This window comes from Perca flavescens, chromosome 7, assembly GCF_004354835.1.
Source record: "Perca flavescens isolate YP-PL-M2 chromosome 7, PFLA_1.0, whole genome shotgun sequence".
Taxonomy (NCBI): domain Eukaryota; kingdom Metazoa; phylum Chordata; class Actinopteri; order Perciformes; family Percidae; genus Perca; species Perca flavescens.
Window position 1 is genome coordinate 25252715 of NC_041337.1, and position 26359 is coordinate 25279073.

Genomic DNA, 26359 nt, shown 5'->3' on the forward strand with positions numbered 1-26359 from the left:
GCCCCACAAAGCTGCTTCATGTGGACTGACTGCTGCATGATGAAAGGTGGAAAGACCAAACTCCAGAAAAGATTTGGTGAATGGCCAGACCTCAACATCCGTGTTGATATCTACCACTTCATGCGGCGCCTAGCAGCTGGTTGTACCACTGATGCCCTTTCTCTGTACACTATTTTCACGGAACGTCTCTCGGTGTGTATTTTTTTTATTTTTTATAAGTGGGATCCGGAGGATGTTGACAGCAGGAGGGTGTGCCTGACATTACTGATGCTATGGTGGATACAAGTATTTCAAAACAGGGGCTTGCTCTCCACTGCAGAAGGAAGACCAGAGGAAAGAGGACCACCATCAAACATATTGACCACCTGCTACAAGATCTGATGGAGAAAAGGGGAAAGAACTGCTGGATGTTACACTCCTGGACAGGGTGAGAAAGGAGCACATCTGGCATGTGCAAAAGAGGAACGTTAAGTGCATCCAAGATGCTAATGCATTGAAAATAAGAGAAATTATTTGGACTTGGATATCTGACTTAATCTGTTGCCAGCTTGTTTTTCTGGACACATTTTGGCATTGTCACGTTTGTCTCTAGTTCTCCATTCGGTCAGAGCTTTACTGTGTCTCCCCCTCCTCTTTCTGTGTTTTCTGTCACTGACACAGTATCATCAGGGGCCGTTAAAAGCTGGTCAATTTGTGTGTCTAATAGATAAGTCACTAGCCTCCTAAACCAGGGATTGTTGATTTAATTCCTATCTAGGGTGATTGTCAGCAGAGTGGCGCAGCGGAAGCGTGCTGGGCCCATAACCCAGAGGTCGATGGATCGAAACCATCCTCTGCTAATGTTGTTTTAGCAGTGGGTTTTTCCACTGCTTTCTGACTGACACAACAACATGGATTTAACCCACAGTTGTAGTCAATCTGAATGAGTAAACAGCGTAATCCAACAAAATTAGTTAAAAGAAAATGTCCTGTAGGAAAAACATCAGCGACATAAATCGCCACCTTCGCCACCGTGACCCCACACATTCGTGGGCTACTGGCTTGTGTGAGAATGCTCAGCCTCACAGCACAGTGGATTGACAAAGATTTTAACTTGAAATGAAGATAAAAGCACTGTTACACTTAAAAAGGATAATATATTATTGTTTTGCTTTTGTAATGGTTTTTAAATTTACAATTCATTTATGTTTAACAAAATCTTTTAGTTTGGCTATGTAGCCTAAGTACTGAAAGATTACGGTCATTGAGTAGGTAACATTAGTTGTATTCTCTGTTTTAACAAATTGGTTCAGTTATCAGTTCATAATAGTCTTTGTTTTTCCCTTCGAACATTCCTCTTTTCCTTTAAAAAGGTTATTCCTTTTAGGTATTAGTTTTAAATGAGTCTTGAGTTTCTTTGCTATGAATGTTCCTTTAAAGTTGACAGTCAACCTTGGACCTCTTGCAAATAAAATTAAATCCTCTTTAGTCGTTTCCTTTGATTTGGTTCCTACCGCCCCCTTAGAACGGCACAACATCCAGTTTACATTGTCCAGATAAGAGGAGGGCATCCACAATCATCGATCCCCACACAGCAGAAGAAGCAGCTCAACATTGTCATCAGAAAGGAGCCTCCCTAAAAAAAAAAAAAAAAAAAAAAGTGTAAAGAACAGTTTTAGTCTCGGGGAGAAACTTGTTTTGGTGGAACATTTGCACCTTGTAAAAGAAAACGCTAAATTAAATATTAAAAAGGTATAGTGGAGGATTTTCTTTTTCCGGGTGGATCATCAAGACTATTGGTCCTCCTAGTTGTCAAACATTCTGGTGATATGTTTACGTAAGGCCGTTGTACGTGCACGTCCCTAGCTTTCAGGTGTATATGTGTGGTGAGTTTGAGCTACGGTTTCAGCCATTCATTGAAGCATTGAAGCTTTTGTGAGAATATTTCACACGCTGGCGTGCGCTAAAAGCACAGGTTGGGCTTCCCACTGATGCCTCAGTCGTGAAGTTTCTACTCCACAGGTAAAGTTTGGCATGCTATTTGGAGAAATCCATTTAAAATCACTGCTAGTAAAAGTTGATGTAAGCTATGATTAGCGATGTTAGCACTGGCACAAGTCACGCACCGCGCACACACGGTAAACATCTCAATTTGTGAAAAAGTGCAAATCTTCTTTTGGAAAGTAGGCTTGTATGAGCCATGCCGACTGCAACTTGTAAACAGTGCACTCTCGTGCACACGTTTAATAAGCGTTCCCTCTCGGGAGCAGGCAGAGTGTTGCGCATGTGCATTTTTTCAAAAAGTACAGAGGGCGGTTCTTTTTTCTAAAATTCGGGAAAATCCTCCACTATACCTTTAAATGAAGTTAACTATTCACATTATACAGTAAAATGAGCTATATAAATTAGCTGGATACATAGTTAAACGAAATTTGCTCTTAGTGTATCACCATGCAAATTTGTCAAAGGGCTGGGGCAGATGTTCCGGCGATTATCCAGTAAATGAACCGTCATTGATCCAGACTAGTCGGACTATAAAAGTTGTGTCCCGACAGGGAGTCCCGTGTGCACTGCACCCTATAATAATATCAGGAATGTTAGTTACGGGACTTATTTGAACAAAACACTAACGTTTCTGAATTGTATTATTTCTATAGCTGGTTGTGGATGTGCGCAATCAGATGGCAGGTTATGTTTTGTGTTGACCTGAAAGAAGCACTGCGCACCAAAGAGATGGAGAGACATATTTAAATGCTGAGGAGACTTATGGTCTTCTTTCATTTGACAAAATTCAAATCAAAAAATCATTTGCACCGTGATTATATTTACCATGTTTGCTTGCAAAAATAAAAATGCTGAAACGGATTACAATATTTCAGAGTTTGTTTCATGTCTTTTAGGTTTTACACTGCTTACAACTCAAAACAGCATCAGAACCAAATAGATGCGTTGTTTATTTCCATGAAAAACGATTGGCACTTGTTTTGAGCTGGGTGCTTACATGTAATCACCCTGCTCAAAACAAGCACTACACCCTTGCTTTTTTGTGTGTCATTTTTTCAAAATGTTCTTTTGCGACGAACCAAATGTTCCAAACGATTCATCTTGTAGCTGGTTGGTTTGGTTCCAGGCTTAAAACTCTTTATATTTAATGAAACGTCAATCGAGATAATGAATGTGGAAAATCCTTTCTGGAACCAGAGCCGTTCAAAACGCGGGCGGCCACTGTGGAGCTCTGGCTGTAACATTAGAAGTTGCACTTAGTTTAGCTTCTAGGCCGCAATTAAGCCGACATGCGTGGGTGGCAACAGCGTATTACAAACAACCACATATTTAAATGTTATATTATATCCTTACCGAAACAGTAAAATAACACACGATTCACCTGTATTGCAAGGTTAATAGTAATGCTAAACAGCTAGCTAACTTTAAGTAAGTTAACGTTAGCTAGCTAACTCACCAGAGTTCAATTCACTTAACTAGCGAACATTAATTGGAAAGAAACGCAGGACGATATCTTCTCTCTCAACAGTTAAGCCTTCAGCTCCATTCCAGTTTCACTTTCTGGAAAGCTTAACGGTACATTAGAAACTTCTCTTTTGTCAAACCAAACAGTTCTTTCTCACACACCTGCCTGGGTTCATGGATGTATTAAGAGAAGAAATTAAGAGTTGCGTGCTCTCCGGTATCCTGGTGGGAGGCGGGGCTGCCAATACCCCGCTTGTGAGGCGTTTAGGAAACATCTGTAAATTGGGGCGCTAGAAGATGAAACCACAGGCTATAGTAATTGAATTGTCAGCAGAGTGGCGCAGCGGAAGCGTGCTGGGCCCATAACCCAGAGGTCGATGGATCGAAACCATCCTCTGCTAGCAGCGTTTTACTGTCAGCTGGGCGGTCTCTTCCACTGCTGTTTTACTGACAGATTAGGCTAACATCATGGAGTGACGTTTTCACAACAACCCTTCATTTCAGCTCGTTTTTTATTCGTTCCGTTGATGAACAAACTGTTTTCATTAACATTCAATTTTCTAGCGCTAAACTTCTGGATGTGTAACGCCACCCTCATATGTGTAATATTACTTAGTGAACATTATAAAAAAAGCTATAAGGGGTTGTATGGAAATAAATATTGGTTTTATTTTGGTTTTTATATAACGTTAGTGGGGAGGGGCGGAGGCAGAAAGGGCGAGGCCTGTAGAGTCAAAAAAGGAAAAATGTCCCAACATGTTCGACCATCAACGCTTCTATGCATGATTTATGACAACCTTAGTCAGAATTATTTTTTTCCTTTAGTTTTATTCCTCTTTAGGCATGGAAAAAAAATGTTTTAACCTTTTTATAAATGCATTTTTTATATGTCCAAGGTGGACAGCATCCGTTTGAGTTTTCAACTGAAGAAATATATTTTAACAAACCAATGCAAACTGTTAAAGTAATGAACACATTTTAACATATTCTATTAGCATCCTCTGCTCCACTGTCACTACTGCTAGCATTTGCTAATCCTTCTTTTTCTGGCGGCATCATCACTGCCACTAGCATCATGTCACACATTGCACAAAATAAAGTTGATGGTCATTTTTTCATTAGGCCTATTGTCTCTTTTCTTTAAATGTATTCACAATCTCTAAATGTGGCCTAAGTGTTTATTGATAAAACGTACAGAAAAACACTGCGCTTTTTCTGCGTGTTTCTGTTAGAGGGTGGCCAGCCCAGTTCAGCTTTCACAGCCAGTGAAAGAAAACCTCCATTGTGATATGCTTATTTAAACATGGCATGGTGTAAGCAGTGGACTTTTAAGAACTTTGACCCCAGTGTTCATTTTATTAATGTGACACACACAGTTCGCACCAGATAACTTGCTATTTATTGAATAGTTATTTATGATCCTACCTTATCAATAAGGAGGGATTCATTATGACTCTTTAATATTAATTTAATCAGTCAGCCAACCACTCTTATATAATGCCTCTGTTGTAATATTGAATTTCTAGGACACAGGCTACATAAGCCAATTCATTCTTAAAAGCTCTATTGTGTCTTTTTTTTATTTTACATTGACTTAACCAAGATGGTTTCTTGATTTCTGGCATAAATGGCTGAACAATTGCTGTATGTCAGAGACAGAATTTACTGTATGAAGACAAGAAAGGAAAGGAGGAAAACATATAAGGCATTAAAACACATAAATAGAAGAAACAGGGGAAACAGATAAGGCATTGAAGAAATTAGTATTTTCCAACAAAATGAAAGCTATTTATTTAAACAAATTCACTTCCCTGTTTTAGTCCTTACAATTTTGACAAGTTGAGAGGGTAGTTTTATCTATTGTTGAGGAAACAACTCATAACAAACCTGATTAGTATTTACAATGTGCTGGAAGCTAGACTACAATGTTCATCCTAACATGACACAAATAGAGGATTATTTAGTTTCTTCTTCTTCCTTCGTCATACATACATGAACCTTTTAACATACAGTTTTCCCTTTTGTTTCTGGTTTAGTAGTTTTATTATTAATAAAGTCATATTATCCCCACTGACATTATCATATTGCTTTAAGTCATTGTGTATCTTCTTTGCTGCTCTATGTTGCACTTTTGTGTGAAATATTCCAAACACGAGTGTACACACATATTTTTGTGTTTTGTTATTGTGCAACTGTAGGAAGCTCTCATTCTGAAGGCTGAGCAACAAATTAAGTGTTTCAGATTCCAAGTTATTACATCTCGACTAAGTGGTTTCAAAACACAGATTTAACAGTAGCATACTAGTAACTGATGAATTAATTTGGAAATATTTGTCATGCATTCTCCTGCGCTTTCAGTGCTTACGGAGCCACGGCTGTTTATGTTTCTCCCTTCATTGTAAAGGTCATCTCATTATGTCAGCTTCAGTGGCCTTAATCAAATCTAAAATGCTCATGACAAAGAGCTCAATAATAGTGCAAAAAATAATTGGGGAACAATTACATTTATTGTCTGGGAATTTGTGAGAAGTGTACACATAGACATATTGTGAAAAATGTAAATGGCTTTCTTTTAAAATAAAATGAAGCTGTGATTGTTCTGTCAGCAATCTATCCCCCCCCCAGGATTTGTCTTGCTGTCCTGTAATTTACATTCAAAAGCAGTAGTCATGTAGGTTCAACATTCACTTGCATCTGGATTGATTTCCTGAGAAAATAAAAACAAACAAACAAACAAACAGTATATCTTGAAATGCTATTGTACACTTTATATTCAAAGATATGTCATGTAAACACATTAAAGGACATTACTTGAGAACGTTTAGGAGTTCTCAGACAGCTCCCTCTGGAGCCACAAAAGGTTTCATACAGTACACCTGTTTCCCCATATGCAGTAATACTCCAAAACACCTTTAGGATTGACTTTGATGTGTAAAATTGGTAGAGTTTCCCTTTAATGTGCACCCAGAAATACTGGAAAACTCTTGGACCAGTTCATCAAAACAAACGCATTAAAATAAAGATGTGGTCTGGCATATAGAAAATATAGTGCAATTAATAAATAGGAAAACAAAACTAATTTAAAAACTCTTCATTGAATCCCCCACCCCCAATATTTTTCACAAATGAAGTTATTAGCGAGACAATGTGTACCTGCAGAGGCCTGGGCAGGGTGCTGAGGCAGCGCTGTACAGCATGGTGGACCGATGGGAAGAGACAGGAGCTGGGCAGGCTGTCTGCTGTACAATCCTGAGTCTGGAGCTGAGATAAAACTCTCTCTGTTGACATACAGAGAGCATCAGGATTTCACATTTTAAGTATTTATGACATGTGTGAGTGAGTGAGTGAGTGAGTGAGTGAGTGAGTGAGTGAGTGAATGAAAGAGAGATAAGTGTGTATAAAACATGGAGCTGACCTGGGCAAGCTGCCAGAAACACACTGACACCCTGGACTTCCAAGTCTTCTACAACCTGGTGAATGAAACACACACACACACACACACACACACACACACACACACACACACACACAAACATATTTAATCATAATAAGGTCAAAGAGGAGGACGTGATAAACTATAACTAACACATGTATTTGTCAAAAGTTGTGTGTGTGTGTGTGTGTGTGTGTGTGTGTGTGTGTGTGTGTGTGTGTCCAAGAGGGTGTGTCTCATATTTTTACTATTTAATATGCAAATACTGTACATCTAGTCTAGCCTAGTCTACATTGACGACGTTTAATTTCCAGGATTGTTCAGGTGCCGCAGGAAATTCCGCCGGATGTCCCTCATTTCGGCCGGATGTCCGTTACCTTCCACTTCCTTTGTGTTGGAATTTTAAACTCCTGTCAATTTATGTGGACTAGGGTTAACTGCTCCTCAGACCTCTGCAGGGTAAATCCAGACAGCTAGCTAGACTATCTGTCCAATCTGAGTTTTTTTGTTGCAACAACTTTTGAACACACACGTTCCACCAAAACAAGTTCCTTCCTGAGGCTATTTTGCAGCAGCACCGTTGCTCCGCTTGGCATTTAGCACCACCCAAGATGATTGTGATTGGTGTGATTATATTTTCCAACAAGAAAAGAAAAAATACAGAAAAGTTAAAGTTCATCTTTATAAAAATAGAAATGCTCATGGTAAAAAAATCTTCATCATGCATAAATTTTCAACTTTATTTTTACTTGTAAAAAGGGCTTCCATAGAGGGCCTTTTCTAGGAAAGATCATTTGTTGCATGAGATATTAGTGACAGACGTCTCAGACAAAGAAAAGAGTACCACCTGCAGAAACATAAAGTAAATTACAGGTAAAGTTTGTCTGTTTGATTGATGGACGATATTTGGGCAGTTCAGTGCAGAATCACGACACTAACGAGTGCCACGCAGCAAAATAAAGAATGAAAATAAATCATTTATTAGATGGTTTTGGTGTTTAGCCAAAATTAAACTGAAGATGAGTTTACACATTGCACTCCAGTCAGTTCTCTTTCCTCACCTTGCAAAGTGCTGGCATGGCCACAGAGTCCATGAAGGTGACAGAGCTGAGATCCAGAACCAAGCAATGACTGTGTGTCGGTGTCTGGGCTGAGGAGGAGGAGGTAGAGGTAGAGGTGTGGATTATAGCTGGGTTCTTCTTCTGATCACGACTCACTGTCTGGATGTAGTGAGGAAAAGTTACACTTGGAAAATTAGTTTACAACTTTTCCATTGCCGTGTAACACATGGCGTATTGAAGAATTTCTTCAAACATCCTTGTGCAATTTTTCTCTCCGAACCAGAGGGATCTAAATGCAAAGACAGACACACTCCAGCTGCATACACACACACACACCTCATATATTGCCTAGCGCAGATGCTGGCAGGGATCTCGTGGAATAATGACCATGTATTGATGGACTTCATGTGGAAGGGATGCGCTCTAAATGTGGAAAAGATGAACTGTGGGACTGATGCTCACTGGATTCATTAATTCTCCTAATAACAATTATATCATCATCTCTTAACCTTGAACTCTTTCACTCAAAATCAGCTCTTATTTCACTGATGCTGTTGCTCCTCTCTTCTTTCGCTCCATCTCTCTCTTCTCTCCGTCTGTTTGTGTGTGTGTTGGTACCTGCTTGATCTGTGTGAAGACAAGTTCCGAGTTGGCAAAGTAAATAGGACTGGTATAGGAGAGTATGGTCACCCCGGGAACTTGCTTTGCCTGTTAAAGAAACAGACAACACACGATATGCATTTAACATTGTGCAGTATATCCATATTATAACTTTGCACAACAGTGAAACACTGGACAGAAGGCAGTCTGATGCATTTGGTGTATGTATATGCTACTTGATTGGCGCATAAAAAAAAGTTTTAAGTTCTTGGAACATACAATAAACCAGTGTGATAAATATCTACTTCAGAGACACCAATCTGGCTCTACAGTGTGGGATCAGAGCCAATAAAAAGGAAAGAATTTATGGAGAATTAATTCATGAAAGAGAACTACAAAGAAAGCCCTTGCAAACACCATCACTAATGCATGATAGGTACTTGGCAAAGTACACAGAGGGGAGAGGTATAGCAGCCAGCAGTGAAACAGATTGAGGAGAGAATCAAATGGAGGCAACAGAGAGCGAGAAGTTGACAGGATTTCACTGATGCTCGGAGCCCAAACAGATTGCCTTGGTGACAGTTTGGTGTTTTGATGTGTGACAGATGGTGGTTTTCAGCAAGGGATGTATTTTTAGTGTGTTTTGGCTGTGTGACACTACCGTTCAGTGGTGGTTTATTAAGTTTATACAAGTCTGACCTTCACTGAAAAGATTGGTGTTATTTGGTATTAGTTAACACGTTGATAATACCGTCATATAATGGCCTGCTACATAAATACTTACATAAATAATTTCCAAACCTGTTTAAATAGAAACTTTAAGATAGATTTATATAATCAAATGCCTTTCATGTAAAAAAATAATAATTCAGATTGATCTACGTCCTGCACATTTAGTACCCTCCAATGCTTGCTGTGTCGATGTGCATTTGCATTGCAGATGCCGTGATCCAGTTGAAATAGAGGTGTGTTTCATGAGCAGAAATGAGACAGACTGGAGAATTGGTGACATTTTAGATATAGTCCACAGCCTTGGTGTTAAAGTGTCTGCCCCTAATTGTCTTATTATTACTTTCCATACTAATACATTATGGAAGAATTTTACAACGGTAGTATCAGTACCAGTCGTAGACTCAGGCTGTCTGAGGGGCAGGGCAAAAAGAAAAAAAAAGGGCACCAGATGCATGCAGTGGGGCACAGACACACAGAAAGTTTTCCAGCATGCCAATATGATACTGCATCACATTTTTCTTAGAGGGCACTTTATCATGTTGGACCATAGAGGCATTTAAGAAGGCACTTTTTTCCGGAGTTCTTTTAAAACATGGGGGCACAAGCAATCCAAATGTGGATTTCCAGGCTCAAATAACTGGCAAAGATTGCAGCAAGCAGTAACCTCCAGGCATTTAATGTCTGACTTAATGCAGGTGATGTCATCTATTTTTTTTCTATGAATATGACATAAAATGTACCTTATTGGGACAACATTGGAGGTCCATAGCTTTAGAAAATTAATTGTGAGGAATAGACTCAAGATGTGTTGAGGCTGGTGGAGAAGAACAATCGTTTTTGGGGGAAACTAGGACAGTCAGAGGAGAGTTCAGATTAAACCTGTTGAACTCTGAGTGAATCCTCCAGGCTCAAGATCTACGACATACAGAGGCACCGTTCAAAGTGTTGTTTGGTTGGATCGTGTTCTTGTGTTTCATATAATTTCCTGATTACTTTGGGGGCTTAACTTCGCTCAACAAACCTTGAAAAACACCAAACTTTAATCAAACTTTTTTTTAAACAGGTTTTTCGAAAACTGTTGTGAGACCTGTGAGGCAGATTGAGTTTACCTCAGTGTAGAGTCCCACATCTCTGTAACAGTCTGTACCAGGAATATGACCCAAAACAACAGTGGAGGCGCTGGAAGACGAAGACAAGATGAAAGAGACCGGGGAATATTAATGAGAGTGTACGTCTGCCTGGTAGACAAGTGAGAGTAGGGAAGGGAACACAAAAGCTATGATGAAATGAGTCAAATGAATAATGAGTAAAGACAAGACAAATCTACACAATATCCCATTTGTACACATATACATATACATATACAACACTATTCTGAGTCTTTGCTTCAGATTCATCTCAAAAAAATAAAACAACAAAAAACACTGATACTCTCTTAGTAAATTTACAGTATGACCATGATTAAACAGTAATGTTTAAAAGATGTCAAATGCGCCATGTAGCGCCTGTAAAATGATATTTACTGACTGTTGTGTCCTGTAGATGAGCGTGAGCAGAGAGAAGACGACAGCCACAGCCAGACCCAGGTCCAGGTTAAAGACCAGCGTTGAAATCAGCGAGGCTATCCACACCATCTGAAGGAGAGGAGGGAAGAGAGAGGACCAGGATCAGAGGGGGTGGTACTGTTTGTAACCATGGTTTCGTGTGTGTGTGTGTGTGCGCGTGTGCGCGCGCGTGCATGCTTGTGTGTGTGTGTGTGTGTGTGTGTGTGTGTGTGTGTGTTTGTGAGTGTAGCCCACCAGGTCTAATCTGTCAGACTTCCAGAGCACACACACATCTTTGAACTGAGCCAGTATCCCTTGCAGGTTCACCACGATGATCACTGCCAGTACCGCCTGGAACACACAGCAAGGAATTACTGAGACTAAGACAAGTGAGTCATCCTGATAATGAGTCTAATCCATCTGGATCCAGATGGAGTATGACTTGACATTTCTTAAAACATCTTCACTATTCTGGTGGTTTATGGGAAGCCATACTGGCTGGAGAAGGGTCAACACAAACTTTTGGTGCACTTGCTTAACAACATATATGACAAACTCATATGTCTCATATGCACTTTACCTTTGGCAGCTGCTCAAAGAGGGGACCAATCTTCAACAGGATAGTTAGAATCACCAGAGCTGATACCAAACCGGCCATCTGAGACATGAAATTGAAACACAACAGAAGGACAATAAGTAAAAAGAAAACAAACTATATTTAAAAAAAAAAAAAAAAGATTAGATATCAGTTGATATTGCTTCACTATACAGTCTTTAACATAAATCCCCTTTGTGCAAATACAAAGGTGGGTTTGGGTTTGTCTTATGGAATAGAATACATTACCTGGGATTTGACACCAATGCTATCCTGGACCATACTGCGAGAGAAGGAGCAGCTGACAGCGAAGCACTGGAACATTCCTCCTATGGTGTTGCATAGACCCAGAGCCAGCAGGTCCTGAGGCAGAGACAGACAGCAGCAATTTCAAAAGGATGTACTGAGGCTGCAAGCCATCTCAGGGATACTGCTGGAGTGTACCTAATGTCCAGGCCCTGAAATAATATCTTGGGCTGAGGGTAATCCATCAAAAAAAATATTATTCCAGGGTTTGGAAGAGTAGTCTTTGAGGTGCAAGGTATGTTGAAAAGTACAGATTTATGTTGATGGTACTGTTGAGTTTGTTGCTCGTTAAACCTGAGGCCAGGGAAGTATGTCAACGATTGGTTAGAAATATTGAGCTATGAGAGGAGATTTCACAGTGAGGCTACAAATGGAAGTTAGCAGTACCTGGATTAAAGAACTTTTTGTGAGGAAATCTTAAGTCCCACACTTAAATCTTCTTCAAACCATGTGGCTTTGCATCAGTCAAAATCAATCATCCTGTCTCATTAATATTTCTGAACTTCATGTTCTCAGGCCTATTAAGCATGTCTTCATTTTTAGAAATCTCTGGACTCTACTTTAATCTGTGTTGGTAATCAAGAACAGCAATAATAACAGCTCACCTTTTAATTCCCCTCAGTTCCAGTATTGTAATAAGACACGAGTAAGGTAACTAGCTTGAGCATAGATTCAACGTAAATATTTAGTGAAATCTACAAATACTGTAATGTCAATGCGGCTTTGCCATTGTGGCTATGTGAGGCTTTAATTAGCCTCCTTTTGAAGGACCAATCAGATCACAGCACCAAGAATGTAGACATGTTGTGTATTAGTGGAAAAGCTGCAGCTGCAGCTGCAGTATTATATCTGTATAGTTGGTATTCTACAGTAAAGTAACATGCTGTGAACTTTTACAGTAAAAGATTGTTGATGTATTGTATATTACAGTAGTAATACTGTAAGCTAGCAGTATATTGAGTAGTTGTTAGTCATTTCTCCAGTGCCAGGAGTGTCTTACAACATGAGCACAAAATATCACTTCTTTATTTTTAAACTGATGCAGGTATCAGAAGACTAACTTCTTGTGTGAAAAAAGCAGTTTGTCAAACAGTTTGTTAAACAGTTGGTCTCACTTCCTCTACCCATAATAATGAATAAGTAATTAATATGCATATGTAATATGCATCTGTACAGAATATGCACTTTTTTTGTGTGTGCAAGTTTCTAATATGTAGACCCAACAACAAAAGCTTGAGATCATCGTGGCCCTTGGATGAACTACATGAAAGTCAAAACTGCCATTAATGTACCTGACTGGAGTCTACATGGTAGCCATGTTTGTGGGCGAACACGGAGCCCATGGCTGAGAGGAAACTGAAGCCGACCAGAGCTGCAGACAGAGCTGGAATGAACAGCTCTCTGGCCTGAGAGAGAGATGGAAGGACTGGGGAAGACAGGCTAGAGAAGAGGAGGAGGAGGACAAAGGAAAGACATGATAGCTTGATCAACTGACTAATGACTACTTTTATTCTTTAAAGAAAGTAAATGACACATAAAATAATCTAAAGAATTATGACCACCAGTTTAAACTGAGTCACCCCATGCATTACAATCATTCCCTTAAAGCTATCAAGGATAACACAATAAAGCTAACCAGCTTATTTTGTACAATGAGAACAGAAACAAATTATGAAGAATGGTGTAATCCTGATTAAAATAGCTCAGATTAATGTCAGTTTGAATAAATAACAATAAAATATGTGCAGAATAATTTCATATTTTCTGAAGTGTTTTAATGGGAAGTTAGAAGAAGGTCAAAGTGTCAGAAAGATGAAGATGAAAAGAGTCATAGAGCTTTTAATGATATAGTAGAGACATATTAACTAACAAACAAATGGTTTATATATATATATATATATATATATATATACATATACACACTACTGGTCAAAAGTTTTAGAACACCCCAATTTTTCCAGGTTTTTATTGAAATTCATGCAGTTCAATGTCTTATTGTACTCTGAAATGAAAGAATAGAACAAATGAACAATTTAAGTTAAAAAATAAATCATGGAATCAATTTATAAACCAAAATGTATTCTAAATTTTTGACTCATCAAAGTAGCCTCCTTTGGCAGATATAACAGCTGAACACACTCGTGGCATTCTTTCTACAATGGAAATCAAATATTCTTCAGAAACTCTGTTGCAGAAGTTCCCATAAATGTGTGGCACTTTTAGGTTGCTTTGCTTTCACTTTTCTGTCCAGTTCATCCCAAACCAGCTCAATGGGGTTTAAGTCTGGTGACTGTGCTGGCCACTCAATGTTTTTAAGCTTACCATCTTGCTCTTTTTCGCTATGGTAGTTCTGGCATAGCTTGGACTTATGTTTTGGGTCATTATCCTGCTGTAGGATGAACCCCTGACCAACTAGGCCCATACCAGAGGGTACTGCATGGCGCTGCAAAATGCTGTGGTAGCCGTTTTGGTTCAGGGTGCCTTTCACTCTTTACAAATCACAGACCCTGGCTCCAGCAAAACAGCCCCAGACCATCACGCTTCCTCCTCCATGTTTGACAGTTGGTGTCACACACTGAGGAACCATCCTTTCGCCTACTCGACAGCGTACAAAAATCCTGCGTGATGAACCGAAGATTTCAAATTTTGATTCATCAGTCCATAACACCTTCTTCCAATCTTCAGTAGTCCATTGACGATGTTTCTTTTTCTTATTCTGACGTTTTAGCAATGGCTTTCTTGCTGCAACTCGACCTATCAAACCTGCAGCTTGAAGTCTTCTCTTTACAGTTGAAACTGAGACTTGCTTATTACGACCGCTATTAAACTGTGCTTGAAGCTGTTGTTCTGTGAGCCGCCTATCACGCAAGCTGTTGACTCTCAGAAACTTGTCTTCTGATTCTGTTGTGGCTTTGGGTCTGCCAGACCTCTTCCTGTCAGAGTTTCCCCCAGTTTCTAAGTGCCTTTTGATGGTGAAGAATACTGTACTCACTGACATCTTGACTTTCTTCGCAATTTCTCTGTAGGAAAGACCAAAGTGTTATGATGGTCTGTCTCTCTTCCATTGTTAATTGCCTTTTTCCCGCCATTTTTATGGCAACACACTACTCTCTGCAGTACAATACTGTTCAAATAATGCTCACAAGGGTATGGTACCACAGTGTGTTCCAACAATATTTATACAAACAGAGGGGTTTGTAAGTAATCCAGACAAGTTGGAACACCTGTGGGAATTGGTAGCACCAACTTTCAAAGCTTGATCAACCTCCATTGCTGCAGAACAGCTTTACGTTGTTTACCCATTTCTTGTTCCCTGAAAAAGGCCTTTTTGTAAAATACTGAAATGTAAATTATTTTTCAGTTTTGGGTAACCTTACATTTTTTTTTTTAACCTCAGGCAGTTCACCACTTACCTTTTTACCATTTCCAGCAATTCATTGGACTTGAACTGCTAAAATATCAATAAAAAACTACAAAAGTTGGGGTGTTCTAAAACTATAAAAAATACTATATATATAGTTTTTTTTAAATAATAAATTGAATGACTAGGAAAAACAAATAGTTCTACTGACCCACTGGGTATGTGTCCCACCACCTGGACTGTGTGCTGTCCAACCAGATCCATCTGCACTGACAGGATGGTGCCCAGGACAATCTGTGGGGAAAAAAACAATGGACGTGACATTTTCTGCACAGAATGTCCAGTTTCGAAAACAACAATATACAGTATTTTATATCTAAATGTCAGATCAGTCAGTCTGTTCATACACATGCACAGGCAAGTACACCAACACACATTATCCGTCCGCTGCTAGCTTTTTAGATCCCAGTGGTGGGTTGAAGCTATTTTCCTATAACACACTGTAAGTTAACATAACTGAACAGATCATGACATGAACCCACAGGGAAAAGGTTCTTTGGAAATTTGGCATCTTTGTTTATGGTATAATAGGTTGAAGATTTTATTCATCCATTTTTATTTTAAATAACAGGCTAAATGTTTTCGTAGTGACTTTTGCTCAATTATATTTTCATTTTATGGGTTTTAGTTACAGTAATCTACAGTGAATTAATAACTTAATTATAAACTTAAAAATATATTTAATAAAATATAATATTAAATAAAACAAAACACCATCAGAGATTAATCAGTGGCCAGGTGCAGATATTTATTGTATGTGAGGATTTGGGGTTTTGGTGTTAAAAGCTGATTTTTGTATAACTGTGACTCATTCATCACCATGGCATCTGTCCTTCCGACATACTTATTATGGGCTTGAGTCTAACAAGCGTGATGTGTGAGTGTGTGTGTGTGTGTGTGTGTGTGAGAGTGTGTATCCCTCACCAGTAACAGTTCCCATGGTATGGCGACAGGCAGCTTGTTCTTAAAGCGCTCATTCAGCATCTTGCCTCCAATGAGTATTACCATGGAAACCGCGGAGACTGACAGCATTCCTGTTACAGCACTGGTCACTCCGTGCAGAACATCCTTTAAAGTCTGGAAGATAACACACACACACACACACACACACACACACACACACACACACACACACACACACACACACACACACACACACACACACACACACAGTTTCAAACACTTTTAGTTACTTCACTCTCAACTACAATCTAACTAAATGACTAATGCTGTGTGTACACTAATTTCTTGCAGACAGTATGACTGCTCCAGTGCATATTGGAAGTTATGGTCCAGTCAAACTGGAAGAAACCACCACACGCTAACAGCTGATAAGCAACCAAACCCAGCCTACACCTTAAAATCCTGCCCACGTACAAGATGCATCATTGAGGACTTTGATACCGAAATTCAATTTGCCCTCTGTAGTGCCAAGAATAAAAACAACTATTGCTTACCCACAGCAGCCGTCCCCACAACAGTCAGAAAATTACTTTGATTGCCAAGAAAACACTCGGCCAAGATAATTCAATTATTCATGTTCTAAGAGGCTAAGGTGAGGTGTAGAGACAAGGTTAGGGTCTGCCAGTATTGATCCACAAGATGGGATGTGACCTCCAATTCAATTCAATTTTTTGATAGTATCAAATCATAACAAGAGTTACTGTATATCAAGACACTTTACAGATAGAGTAGGTCTAGACCAAACTATAATTTACAAAGACCCAACAATTCCAGTAATTCCCCCTTTTAGGCAGAAACCTTGAGTGGTGAGGAAAACTTCCTTTTACGGCGAAACCTCGGACACACCCACGCTCTTGGTAGGCGGTGTCTGGCTGTGCCGGTTGGGGGTATGACAAACAGTGGCAATTATAGTCACAATAAAGATAATGGAACTATGACTAGAAATATTAGTTGTAGTAGTTAATGGCGTGCAGGGCACTGCAGGGTACTGCAGGGCATAGCAGGGCGCCAAGCAGGACCACAGCGACAGCTGCAACCATGATATAGGTGCCACCCTAATCCAAGGAAAACTGCGGGGCGAGAAAACATAAGGGCTCCGGGGAATAAGCTCCCCAGAGCTAAGTTATTAACAAGCATTTCTGGGACATGAATGCACATAGATGGAAAGAGAGAGGAGAGAGAAGCTCAACCACAACTCATTATTAGCCTCAACTTCTGACCTGCAGTGTGCATGGAGCTTCTACCTATGACCCTCCAGGTTGTAGCCAATGAGAGCACTGAAACCAAAACTCCAACAACCTCTGAGGCTGACAGGTTCCTTCCCCCCAAATATGTTATGTACCACCTTTTAACTTCCACTGCTAAGGTCCAAAATGCCTATAAATCCACTTCTTATTGGCCTTTGAGCCACCAAATTCAATGCACTACTATGCCTTTAGCTAATATAATGGCATACAATGTTTCAGCTTTGCAGGCAGACATATGAATTAAACCCATATGAGAGACCCAGAGAGACCAGCTAATAGAGGACTTCAGAGGTCTGGGATCAGCCATATAACAGTCACAGCGTATATGGCTTAAAAGTCTTGCCCAGCAGTGTTGAAGCTTGCCGACACAGTGTTTAAACTGACCCAAACTGAAGCCAGCAGTCCAGTATGTCTCTGTGCAGGTATTCCAGTCATCAGCGGCAGCTGCAGGACGATCACATGCAGACCTGCTCCTGTGGAGTAGCCTCTGATTACAGGATCAGACAGCCAGCGACACACACTGCCTCCACGCAGCAGGTACAGTAAGAGCTGAGGGGACACACACATGTACACACACACACACACACACACACACACACACACACACACACACACACACAGCTTTAGTTCAGGTTTTTCTTTATATCTCTTCTAGCTCATATATTTGATTAATATCTGTGCAAAATCTGTCAAAATGAGACAAATACAACATGACAATGTATGTTTTTCATCACAGAAAAATTTTCTGCAATCAAACTCCACTTTAGCTACTAAAAACATCTGGACTGATTTGAAGTACATAGGTAGCTCTCATAGGTAGCACCGAGGCAAAAGTCTTGCCCACCTCCCTAGAGAGGATTTAAATTCAGGGCAGTGTGGGAACCCAGTGAGGGATCTTGTCATCATTACAGTAATACACTGGTGACCCCCACAGGTTAGTCAGGGGAACCTGCACAGAGGGGGGGGGGGACGTCCCACCAAATTCCAGAGGAAAAAAACAAAACCAACAAAAAAGACTCAGGAATTATACCATATGATGAACATATCAGTTTTCAAGCTTTGGGGCAGACCATTTAATTTAATACCTGTAATAAAATAGAGTGAAAGTGTCAGAGAACACAGCAGGTTCTGTATGCACAACAATAGATGACATTATTAAAACAAATTTGATACCTTAGTGGATGTCTGCAGGGGAATTTTCTTTGCTCCTGCTTGTCTCCATAATGGGGCCAGAGGCCAGAGGTGAACATCAGCTGCACATGTGTGTGACTGTTAACCTGTTTGTACTGCTTTGTCCATGTATTGTCTAATGTGTGTGTGTGTGTGTGTGTGTGTGTGTGTGTGTGTGTGTGTGTGTGTGTGTGTGTGTGTGTGTGTGCACACCTGTATGAGGCCACAGAGGAAGGTGAGTTGTACAGCCACATTCACTTTGGCCGCTTCCGCATCAATCTGACTCTCTTCAACGTTGTTGCTATGCAGCTCCACGTTGGCTGTCACAGACCCAATCATGATAGCCAGGACAGCAAAAGTACCTGTGTCACACACAAACAGACACACAAACCGTCTACACGCTTTCTTTAACACTTCGCTTAACACGAGTGTTAGGTTCAAGAAAGTTTGGTATTTGGTAAACACATGGACTTTACCGTGACTACTACATTATATTGTAACTTTGATTAAAGCTCAGATTATTGTAGAGCTACTGTAAGACTTTTAAGCAAATATAATTTGATCAGGATAGGTGTTTCTTCAGTTTTTGTTTTAAAGATTATTTTTTGTCCATTTTTAGGCCTTTATTTGACAGTGTCACAAATCCACTATGTGGAAAGTGACAATCCTGACAGACAGGACAGCTGAAGACATGAAAGGGGCAAGAGAGGGGGGAATGACATGCAGCAAAGGGCCACAGGTCAGAGTCAAACCCGGGCCCGCTGCATTGAGGAGTAAACCTCTGTATACGGGTACCCGCTCTACCAACTGAGCTATCCGGGCAAGTTTTAAAAGATATTTTGTGCCAATAATAAATATGTTTCAGTTAGTTCTCATAAGCAAGGCACACAAGGCAATTGTGGAAGACTACACCAGGCAGTTTCTATGGATATGGATGCCCTTCCAGAAAAATAAAGGTTGATAGTCACCAATAGAGAGGTGTCTGGAGGTGCCAAAGATGAAGTAAGTGATCAGAGGATAGAGAGATGTGTAGAGACCAAACACTGGAGGAATTCCCACCAACATGGCGTTGGCCATACCTGGGAAAGAAGAGAGGTGGAGGTGAAAAGTGTGACTTGAATGAGCAGTTGAGCACCTAATGCATATTAGTAAATATTTAGTAAACTAAAGCAAAGGAAAACAATGTATCATTAATAACTCAACTGTTGAGAAAAGCCACATTATTTTCCCAGTATTGGCTATGCAGTTTTGAAAAGAGGACTTTTAGGGGGTTTTAGGGTCTCTGCACTCATGAAACATTCTCTTCCACAGACACTGCCAAATAACGCAAGCAGGAATAGAAGGGGGAGAGGAACACAAAGTAGGCTATAGCATGCGTAGGGTAATAATGGATTGCAGTTCATTATTTAAATACATGATGTCAGCGAGACTCAGAGATTTGAAAATTCTAAAGTATCGCCCATCTTTGCAGCTGGACTTACTATAACTTCTGTGCATGTATTTATTGAGAGATACACCTTCAGAAATAATGCATTCTCAACTTGCACCCGTATAACCTGCAGTTGAAGTTGTGTGAAGTTGTTGTGGCAGCTTGTAGTTGTTTAAAACCTCTTTATCCCTTGTGTTGTCTTCCCGTCAACCTTGAAAAAAAACACTATTTTTTTCAAATAGTTTTTTTTTTGCCTTTTCCAACGTTTTGAATTGTTAAATTTTTCCTCTACACATGTTCAGCGCTTATTTCTACATCCCATATTTTCTGATATAAAACAAAAATTGAAAACGGGTCAATGTGACCTGAAGTCAACACAAGGGTTAAGTGATAATTGTTTGTTGCAGCATCCTCACCCTGTGGCAGCTGCATCATCCCGACACTGACTCCAGACACTAGGTCTCCAATGGCGTTTTCTCTGATGGAGTATCGAGGCAGCCATGACAGGACAGGAAAAAAGCCCAGTAGGAAGCACTTCATCCTGGGACCGGAACACCTGGAGGAACACGCATGCACGCACGCACGCACGCACGCACGCACACGCACACGCACACGCACACGCACACGCACACGCACACACACAGGGTTAAAGGTCATAGAGCTTCAGATAAAAGGCCTATTAGCCATCAAATCTGGTTGAGGGCCCAACCTGACACAAAAAGGCCAGAAACTAATCCTATCCTATGACTTACCAACATTGTGCCTTCACCCTCTCCAGAAATGACAGGGACTTCTTTTCTACCCGCTGCCCAAGGGCATCAAGCTGGGCTTCGTCCAGTGCGACAGCAAGATAAGGCTGCCTGTAGTGATGAAGGCCAATTTGCTCAACGCTGTCCATCTGGCAAAGATTATTGGCAGTACAGTCAAGTATTGCTTTTTTCTTCTCACAATACTGGGTGTGTGTTTACCATTATGTGTCTCGTGCACTTTTCTTTGTGTGTAAAATGTATGTATGAAGTTACATGACAAAGAAGACAAGTAGTAACTATAGAGATAACCAAACGAACCTAAGCAGTGAGAGAGAGTGGCTGACCTAATCTGTATCACCACGAAACTGCACAAGTACAGAGTTCACATGTTCGACAGCGTGCATGTATGAGGATCACGCACACACACACACACACACACACACATACACACACACAGCTCCACAAACTCTCACACGTGAGTCGGGGAAGGTTGAGAACAGCCTTGAACTTTGCATTACAGCTAGTTTACAGCTCCTTTTCTCCTCCCCTTCACCCCCCATTCAGCACATCTGAATGCCTCTATTATCACAGAGACTCGTGCTTTGAAGGTGTGTGTGTGTATATGTGAAAGAGCAAGTGAGAATGAGAATGAGAAAGATAAATATTTTCTGTTTTAATCTACTTTAATGTATTCCACTTTGCACAATGGGTAATTTTTTAAATGCACTCCCACTGAGACAATGTGAAATTAATTAAAAGACTGAGGTGGAGGAAATGAAGAATGAGAGGCACATGTAGAAGTCAAGAAAGAAGCCAAAAGAAAACAGAGAAAAAAAACATTATTTCCATAGTTGTTGTTTTTTTGTCCTTTTAATCTCAGCACAATATGAAATTGGTTTTACTTGGATTATACAAAAGGAAAGCCATTGCTGCAGATCCTCCTTTCATTAAAAATAAAGAATACCCTCAACAGAAACTTTATGAACAGAACATTCAAGAAAGAAAAGAGATATTTATCTTTATTAGTCAAATAACGTTCAAACCCAAAATGCAGTATTTCACAACATGATAAATAGGTCTATGATCTATCTATCTATCTATCTATCTATCTATCTATCTATCTATCTATCTATCTATCTATCTATAAAGTAGCACTAATACAAAATACTATTTTCAAGAAAAGTACATTTAAATGATAAAGAATTACAACACTCCATGCAACACTGATTCTTCAGTAGTGTATCTGTCTCAAAAGCAGCATGAGGTTTCTGATGCGTTCGGCCCGGCAGCGAGGAGACTGGTGCAGCGGCAGCTCGAAGAAAGAGAAGGTGAAGCTTCGAGAGAAACTGAGGTTGGTGACGGGACGCAGTGGTGGGAGACGGGGAGGACGTGGCACCCGACGCTGGGGCAACAACCTCCGCCTCCGTAATCCTCTACCCCCTCCACCTGCAGAGACAGAGAGGGACAGACATGGACGAAGTGAGAAGAAATTGCTCACAATACTATGAAAAAGGACAGGGCCTGTATTCATCAAAACACCCATGACCCACACAGGTGTTTTCACTTGCCTGGTCTCAGGACTGAGTGGTCCTGCAGATTGTGCTTGATAAACACCTCTCTCACTCTCTTGAAAATGTATAGCTTACCTTTATCATTTTTTTTTTTTTTTTTATATAGATATTGTTGACAAAACTACTGCAGTATTCAAAACATGGCTGTTCCCAGGCAAACAACTTCACACTCAACACTGCGCTTCCTTGGGGCCAGAGCATAACACCTGCCATGACATAGTTGCATCCACTAGCAAATCATTTGCTAACAGCTAGCTATTTGGGATCAGTCCTTTTCCTGGAACAAAAGGGAGTTATATTGCTGATGCTTCAAATGGTCGGTCTCTCCGGTCTGTTTTCCTTCATCTGTTCTTCAATGTACTGTAGCGAGCGATGATGAATGAGCTGTACCCAGCATGCCGTTTGGCAGTGTTACAGTTAATAATATAGACAGTAAAGAAAATGGACCAACAGATCCCGTTGCTCTGGACGGAGACCAGTGACGGCTATTAGAAGCACTTTTCCGGTGATGGCTGAGTGTTACTGCGCAGCCTCCAACTGAGCTTTAAGACGTATATGTGAGGTGAGCAACTTCTGAAAGTTGGAAGTCTTCTGGTAGCTGTACCAAGAGAAATCTCAATCATTCCAAATCTTGCAGAGACAGAGAGTGTAGGTATATGTAAGGAGATAACATAGGCACAGGCTAATTATTTCTAACTAAAATGCTAGTTAACATTAGTAATTAAACTTAAACAGCTAATATAAGTTGAAACTGCCTGCAAGTTTCTCCTGTACTATACGGTAATTCATCTACTATCCGACAGTAAGTCACATGGTTATGACACAATCGTTAGCCTATTTTTATAAAAACGTCTGCTACGGAGCCATAACGTGAGGTACAAGGTAATGGAGCCTTTTATACATTATCATGTTTCTTTAGAAATAAACAATGGACAAAAAAGTTATTCACTGTCAAAGTGACGCCAAAATGAATGGCAGTCAATGGAATGCTAACGAGAGGTGATAGCTTGTTAGCATCAAAATGGCGCCATAGGAGCTACGTGTTCCGAGGAGAAGCTTACCCCCTTGGATAGACCCCTTTCACAGCAGACCTTTTGTCTTGTCATAGCAGGAATAGCACAGGTGTAAATAATAATCCTAATGAGTTATTTGTTATAGATACAGGGTCAGCGGAATGACTTATTGGGACACCAAATGAAATGAAGCCATCGTTAATGTTATTTGTCAACTTCTATCTGGGCAAAAGTTTAATCAAGCTGACTGAAAACACCTGTGTGGATATGTAGGGCCCTTAACTTGCATTAATGGTATGTAGTTTGTCAGATTACAGCCAAGCATCAATTGGACTTACAGAAGACATTTTTTTATGTCATAGTAGGAAAAGCACAGTTGTTACTATAACATTAGCAATGGCTCTGTTCTATTAAAGTGTCCCAGTAAGTCATGACAGTGTGGTAGTGAGCCAGCATGTTCCAGACATACCCACACTGTCCCGCGGGACCGCACCAGGTGGAGATGGAGCCTCAGAGTTAAAACTTGAACTTGAAACTTCCTCGTCTTCGTTCTGTCTCCCACGATAAGGAGTGGATGGCGTGGGCTGAGGAGCAGGAGGTGGTGGAGGTGGAAGTGGAGGGGGCCGTGGAGGGGGTGGCGGGGGGATTGAGGTAAAAGAGGATTCAGAGAGAGCCAGACCTCCCCAAGGCGTCATGGTGGTGTCTGAGATGAGGATGGAAGAAGGCCCTGGATGAGGGTGAGAGGAGGCGGATGATGTCTGCTGCTGGCTGCGTTTTCGGTGATTAGCCTGATGGGGGCGCTGAAGAGCAGGGGAGGAGAGAGATGGCTTGGCTGTTGTAAAATAGAGGAGATTCGAGGAAAAATAAAAAGATAACAGTTAATCCACAAACTACACCCCCTTTTAACTGAAGTGATCTGTCTTAAAACATAAAACATTTGTTGGACCAATATTGCAGCTAGGAGGATTACATGTGCTTCTCTGTTGCAAACCCACTTTATGGTTTAAGCTGATAAGGCACGTTTACAGTATGTTTACGTAATATTTTACAAAAACAGCAGCACCAGCTTTGGAAAATATGATGAAATAATGAAATGTATTTATGTCAAATAAACAGATCCTTCAATCAGAAGAGTTATATACTGGCCTGTTTATGTTCCAAAGTTATTTTTTTGAAAGAGAAAGATGCATAGGCAATCTGCATAAGCCTTTTGTAAAAAGGTGCTAGATATTTAAGGCCAGCAACAGCAAATTAGAGAAGAATAAACTACTGTAATAAATAACTATTAAGGTTTTTTTTCTTGCATGGCCATTATGGTAAAATATGTTGATTCACATCAGTTTTTCATAAAAAAAATCACTGTAAATTTCTTGTTCCTTTAGCATTATTGCCTTAAGGACCACTGAGTTTGTAGTTATCTGTTAAGTTTTCAGCATTACACAAGCATTATTAAAAAATAAATAATTATTAAGATAAAGTGAATGATCTGGATATCATCATCAAAACTCATTTCTTGCAAAATGTGATAATAACCAGTAAATAGCCTGCTGTACAACATTTTCATTTGTTCAAGGAATCTGATTTATGTTACATCAAAGCCCCTTTCTTGTAGTTCGCTTTGCACCTAATGCTTTTCAATATGAACCCCAAATAATGAAACTTATGTTTACAAAAAACATCAGTTAATTTACAAAGTATTATCATTATAAAATAACAATTATCTTCAAAATATGCATGTGCATTACTCCATGCTCATGCAGCATAATAGCTTCTGTTAGCAGAGAGGTGAGTGGGTCATGAGTGGATCATCACCTGTTGTCTTACTCGCAGATGAACCAATGAGAGGTAGCCGTTCACGTGACATAACCAATCCAGGAGCCTGAGCAGAAATAAGTATGACTGTTTCACAAATGACATGCTCATACTTGTAAGAAATATATTTACAGTTTACAGTGTGCCTCTTCCATCTTCCACCCAGTAAACAGTAGGGACAATACAATACAAACATTTTGGATGACGATGTCAGCATGGCTCAAGGGATGGTAATGTAGGCCCGTTGGTCAGCCTACTACTTTGCTCCAGACTGAAATATCTGGACTACCACATGGATTGCCATGACATTTTACAGACATCCGTGGTACCGAGAGGATGAATCCTACAGACTTTGGGGAACCCCTGCCTCTCGCAACACCTGCAGGTCAAAGTTTCACTTATCCAGTTAAATATCTCAACATCTGAGATAAATGATAATACATGATAAACACCACCAGCTCACATATATATAAGTGCAGCCTCACTGGCATAGTTGACTTCTTTATTGTCCGCTCTTTGTTAAAACAAATCCTTTTTTTTTTATTTAGAAATCCTAATCACGTGTTTCTTGATCCATGGCCTAAACATCCTAGCCTGACAAGCCTAGGATCTTTTACTCATTGATAGGGCTCAATCTGAGGGGCAGGATAAACGGTTGTCTTTCAAATTCCCTCTGCACGTAATAGGATAGCGCTACAACCAGGCAGAGCAACGAAGAAGGTAGCAAAGCTAGTTGATAGATTAAACTTTTGCCATATCCGGTTGGCAAAACTCCGAACACATCTTCCTTTAGGGTTAGGGTAAGGACCCGCAAGTCAACGGAGAGTGCCTAGACCCCCCTGGCTGCAAAATAATTTTGCTGCCCCTGGGGTGCGTCTAGATTTCTAGGCTATAAACATCCACCAAATATTGTTGAACTCTAATAAGAGATACCCTGATAACAAAGGCATAGGACTGAAACCACTTGGCAGAGAAATCAGCTCTTAATGTGAGTAATTTGTGATGTGGTTAAATCACCAAGAAAGCAAATATTTTGGCATGTGTAAGCTTATGATTAGACACTTTAGAGTCTATGCAATCTTGATGTTTAATGTCAAATGCAACATTTAGCTCCTCTGAGAGTGTGAGTGACTATTTGAAATGGGATATGAGGAAAGGTCAGTGCTCTGTTGTTGCACCAAATGTGCTGATAAAGAGAGAATGTTAAGAAAAAATATATAAAATGAAGGACATTTTTTTGATACCAAGTTAATGAGGATAAGTTGC

At 40.1% G+C, this 26359-nt stretch overlaps 3 protein-coding genes and 2 non-coding genes across 5 annotated transcripts in view; 2 read left to right on the forward strand and 3 right to left on the reverse strand.

Annotated features, from left to right (window-relative positions):
- The window catches only part of slc26a6.2 (solute carrier family 26 member 6, tandem duplicate 2), a 36202-nt gene extending 32603 nt beyond the window's left edge, over window positions 1-3599 (reverse strand). Inside the window, exons 1-2 of the mRNA XM_028582420.1 lie at window positions 3440-3599; window positions 1494-1615 (exon numbers count right to left, since the gene is read on the reverse strand). Coding sequence (XP_028438221.1) covers window positions 1494-1550 — 57 coding nt within the window. The 5' untranslated portion in view covers window positions 1551-1615; window positions 3440-3599. The remainder of the gene's footprint in view (window positions 1-1493; window positions 1616-3439) is intronic.
- On the forward strand, window positions 768-839 carry trnam-cau (transfer RNA methionine (anticodon CAU)). The gene has a single exon. It is a non-coding gene; the product is annotated as a tRNA-Met (tRNA).
- Window positions 3600-3776: 177 nt separating the features above from the next.
- On the forward strand, window positions 3777-3848 carry trnam-cau (transfer RNA methionine (anticodon CAU)). Its single transcript has one exon. It is a non-coding gene; the product is annotated as a tRNA-Met (tRNA).
- Window positions 3849-5558: 1710 nt separating this feature from the next.
- slc26a6.1 (solute carrier family 26 member 6, tandem duplicate 1) lies at window positions 5559-20846 on the reverse strand. The gene is made up of 18 exons (XM_028582615.1): window positions 20701-20846; window positions 20365-20504; window positions 19488-19598; window positions 18733-18881; window positions 17734-17898; window positions 16064-16216; window positions 15291-15373; window positions 13011-13158; window positions 11662-11775; window positions 11398-11475; window positions 11073-11168; window positions 10801-10907; window positions 10383-10452; window positions 8560-8649; window positions 7942-8100; window positions 6863-6917; window positions 6601-6725; window positions 5559-6154 (listed from the first exon to the last, which is right to left on the reverse strand). The coding sequence occupies exons 1-18, from the start codon at window positions 20844-20846 to the stop codon at window positions 6125-6127; spliced, it is 2019 nt and encodes a 672-aa protein (XP_028438416.1). The 3' UTR covers window positions 5559-6124.
- A 721-nt stretch (window positions 20847-21567) lies between these two features.
- LOC114558554 (formin-like protein 3) lies at window positions 21568-23976 on the reverse strand. Its single transcript, XM_028582616.1, has 2 exons — window positions 23751-23976; window positions 21568-22143 (listed from the first exon to the last, which is right to left on the reverse strand). Exons 1-2 carry the CDS (start codon window positions 23974-23976, stop codon window positions 21929-21931), a joined length of 441 nt encoding a protein of 146 aa, XP_028438417.1. The 3' UTR covers window positions 21568-21928.
- Between the last annotated feature and the right edge of the window lie 2383 nt (window positions 23977-26359).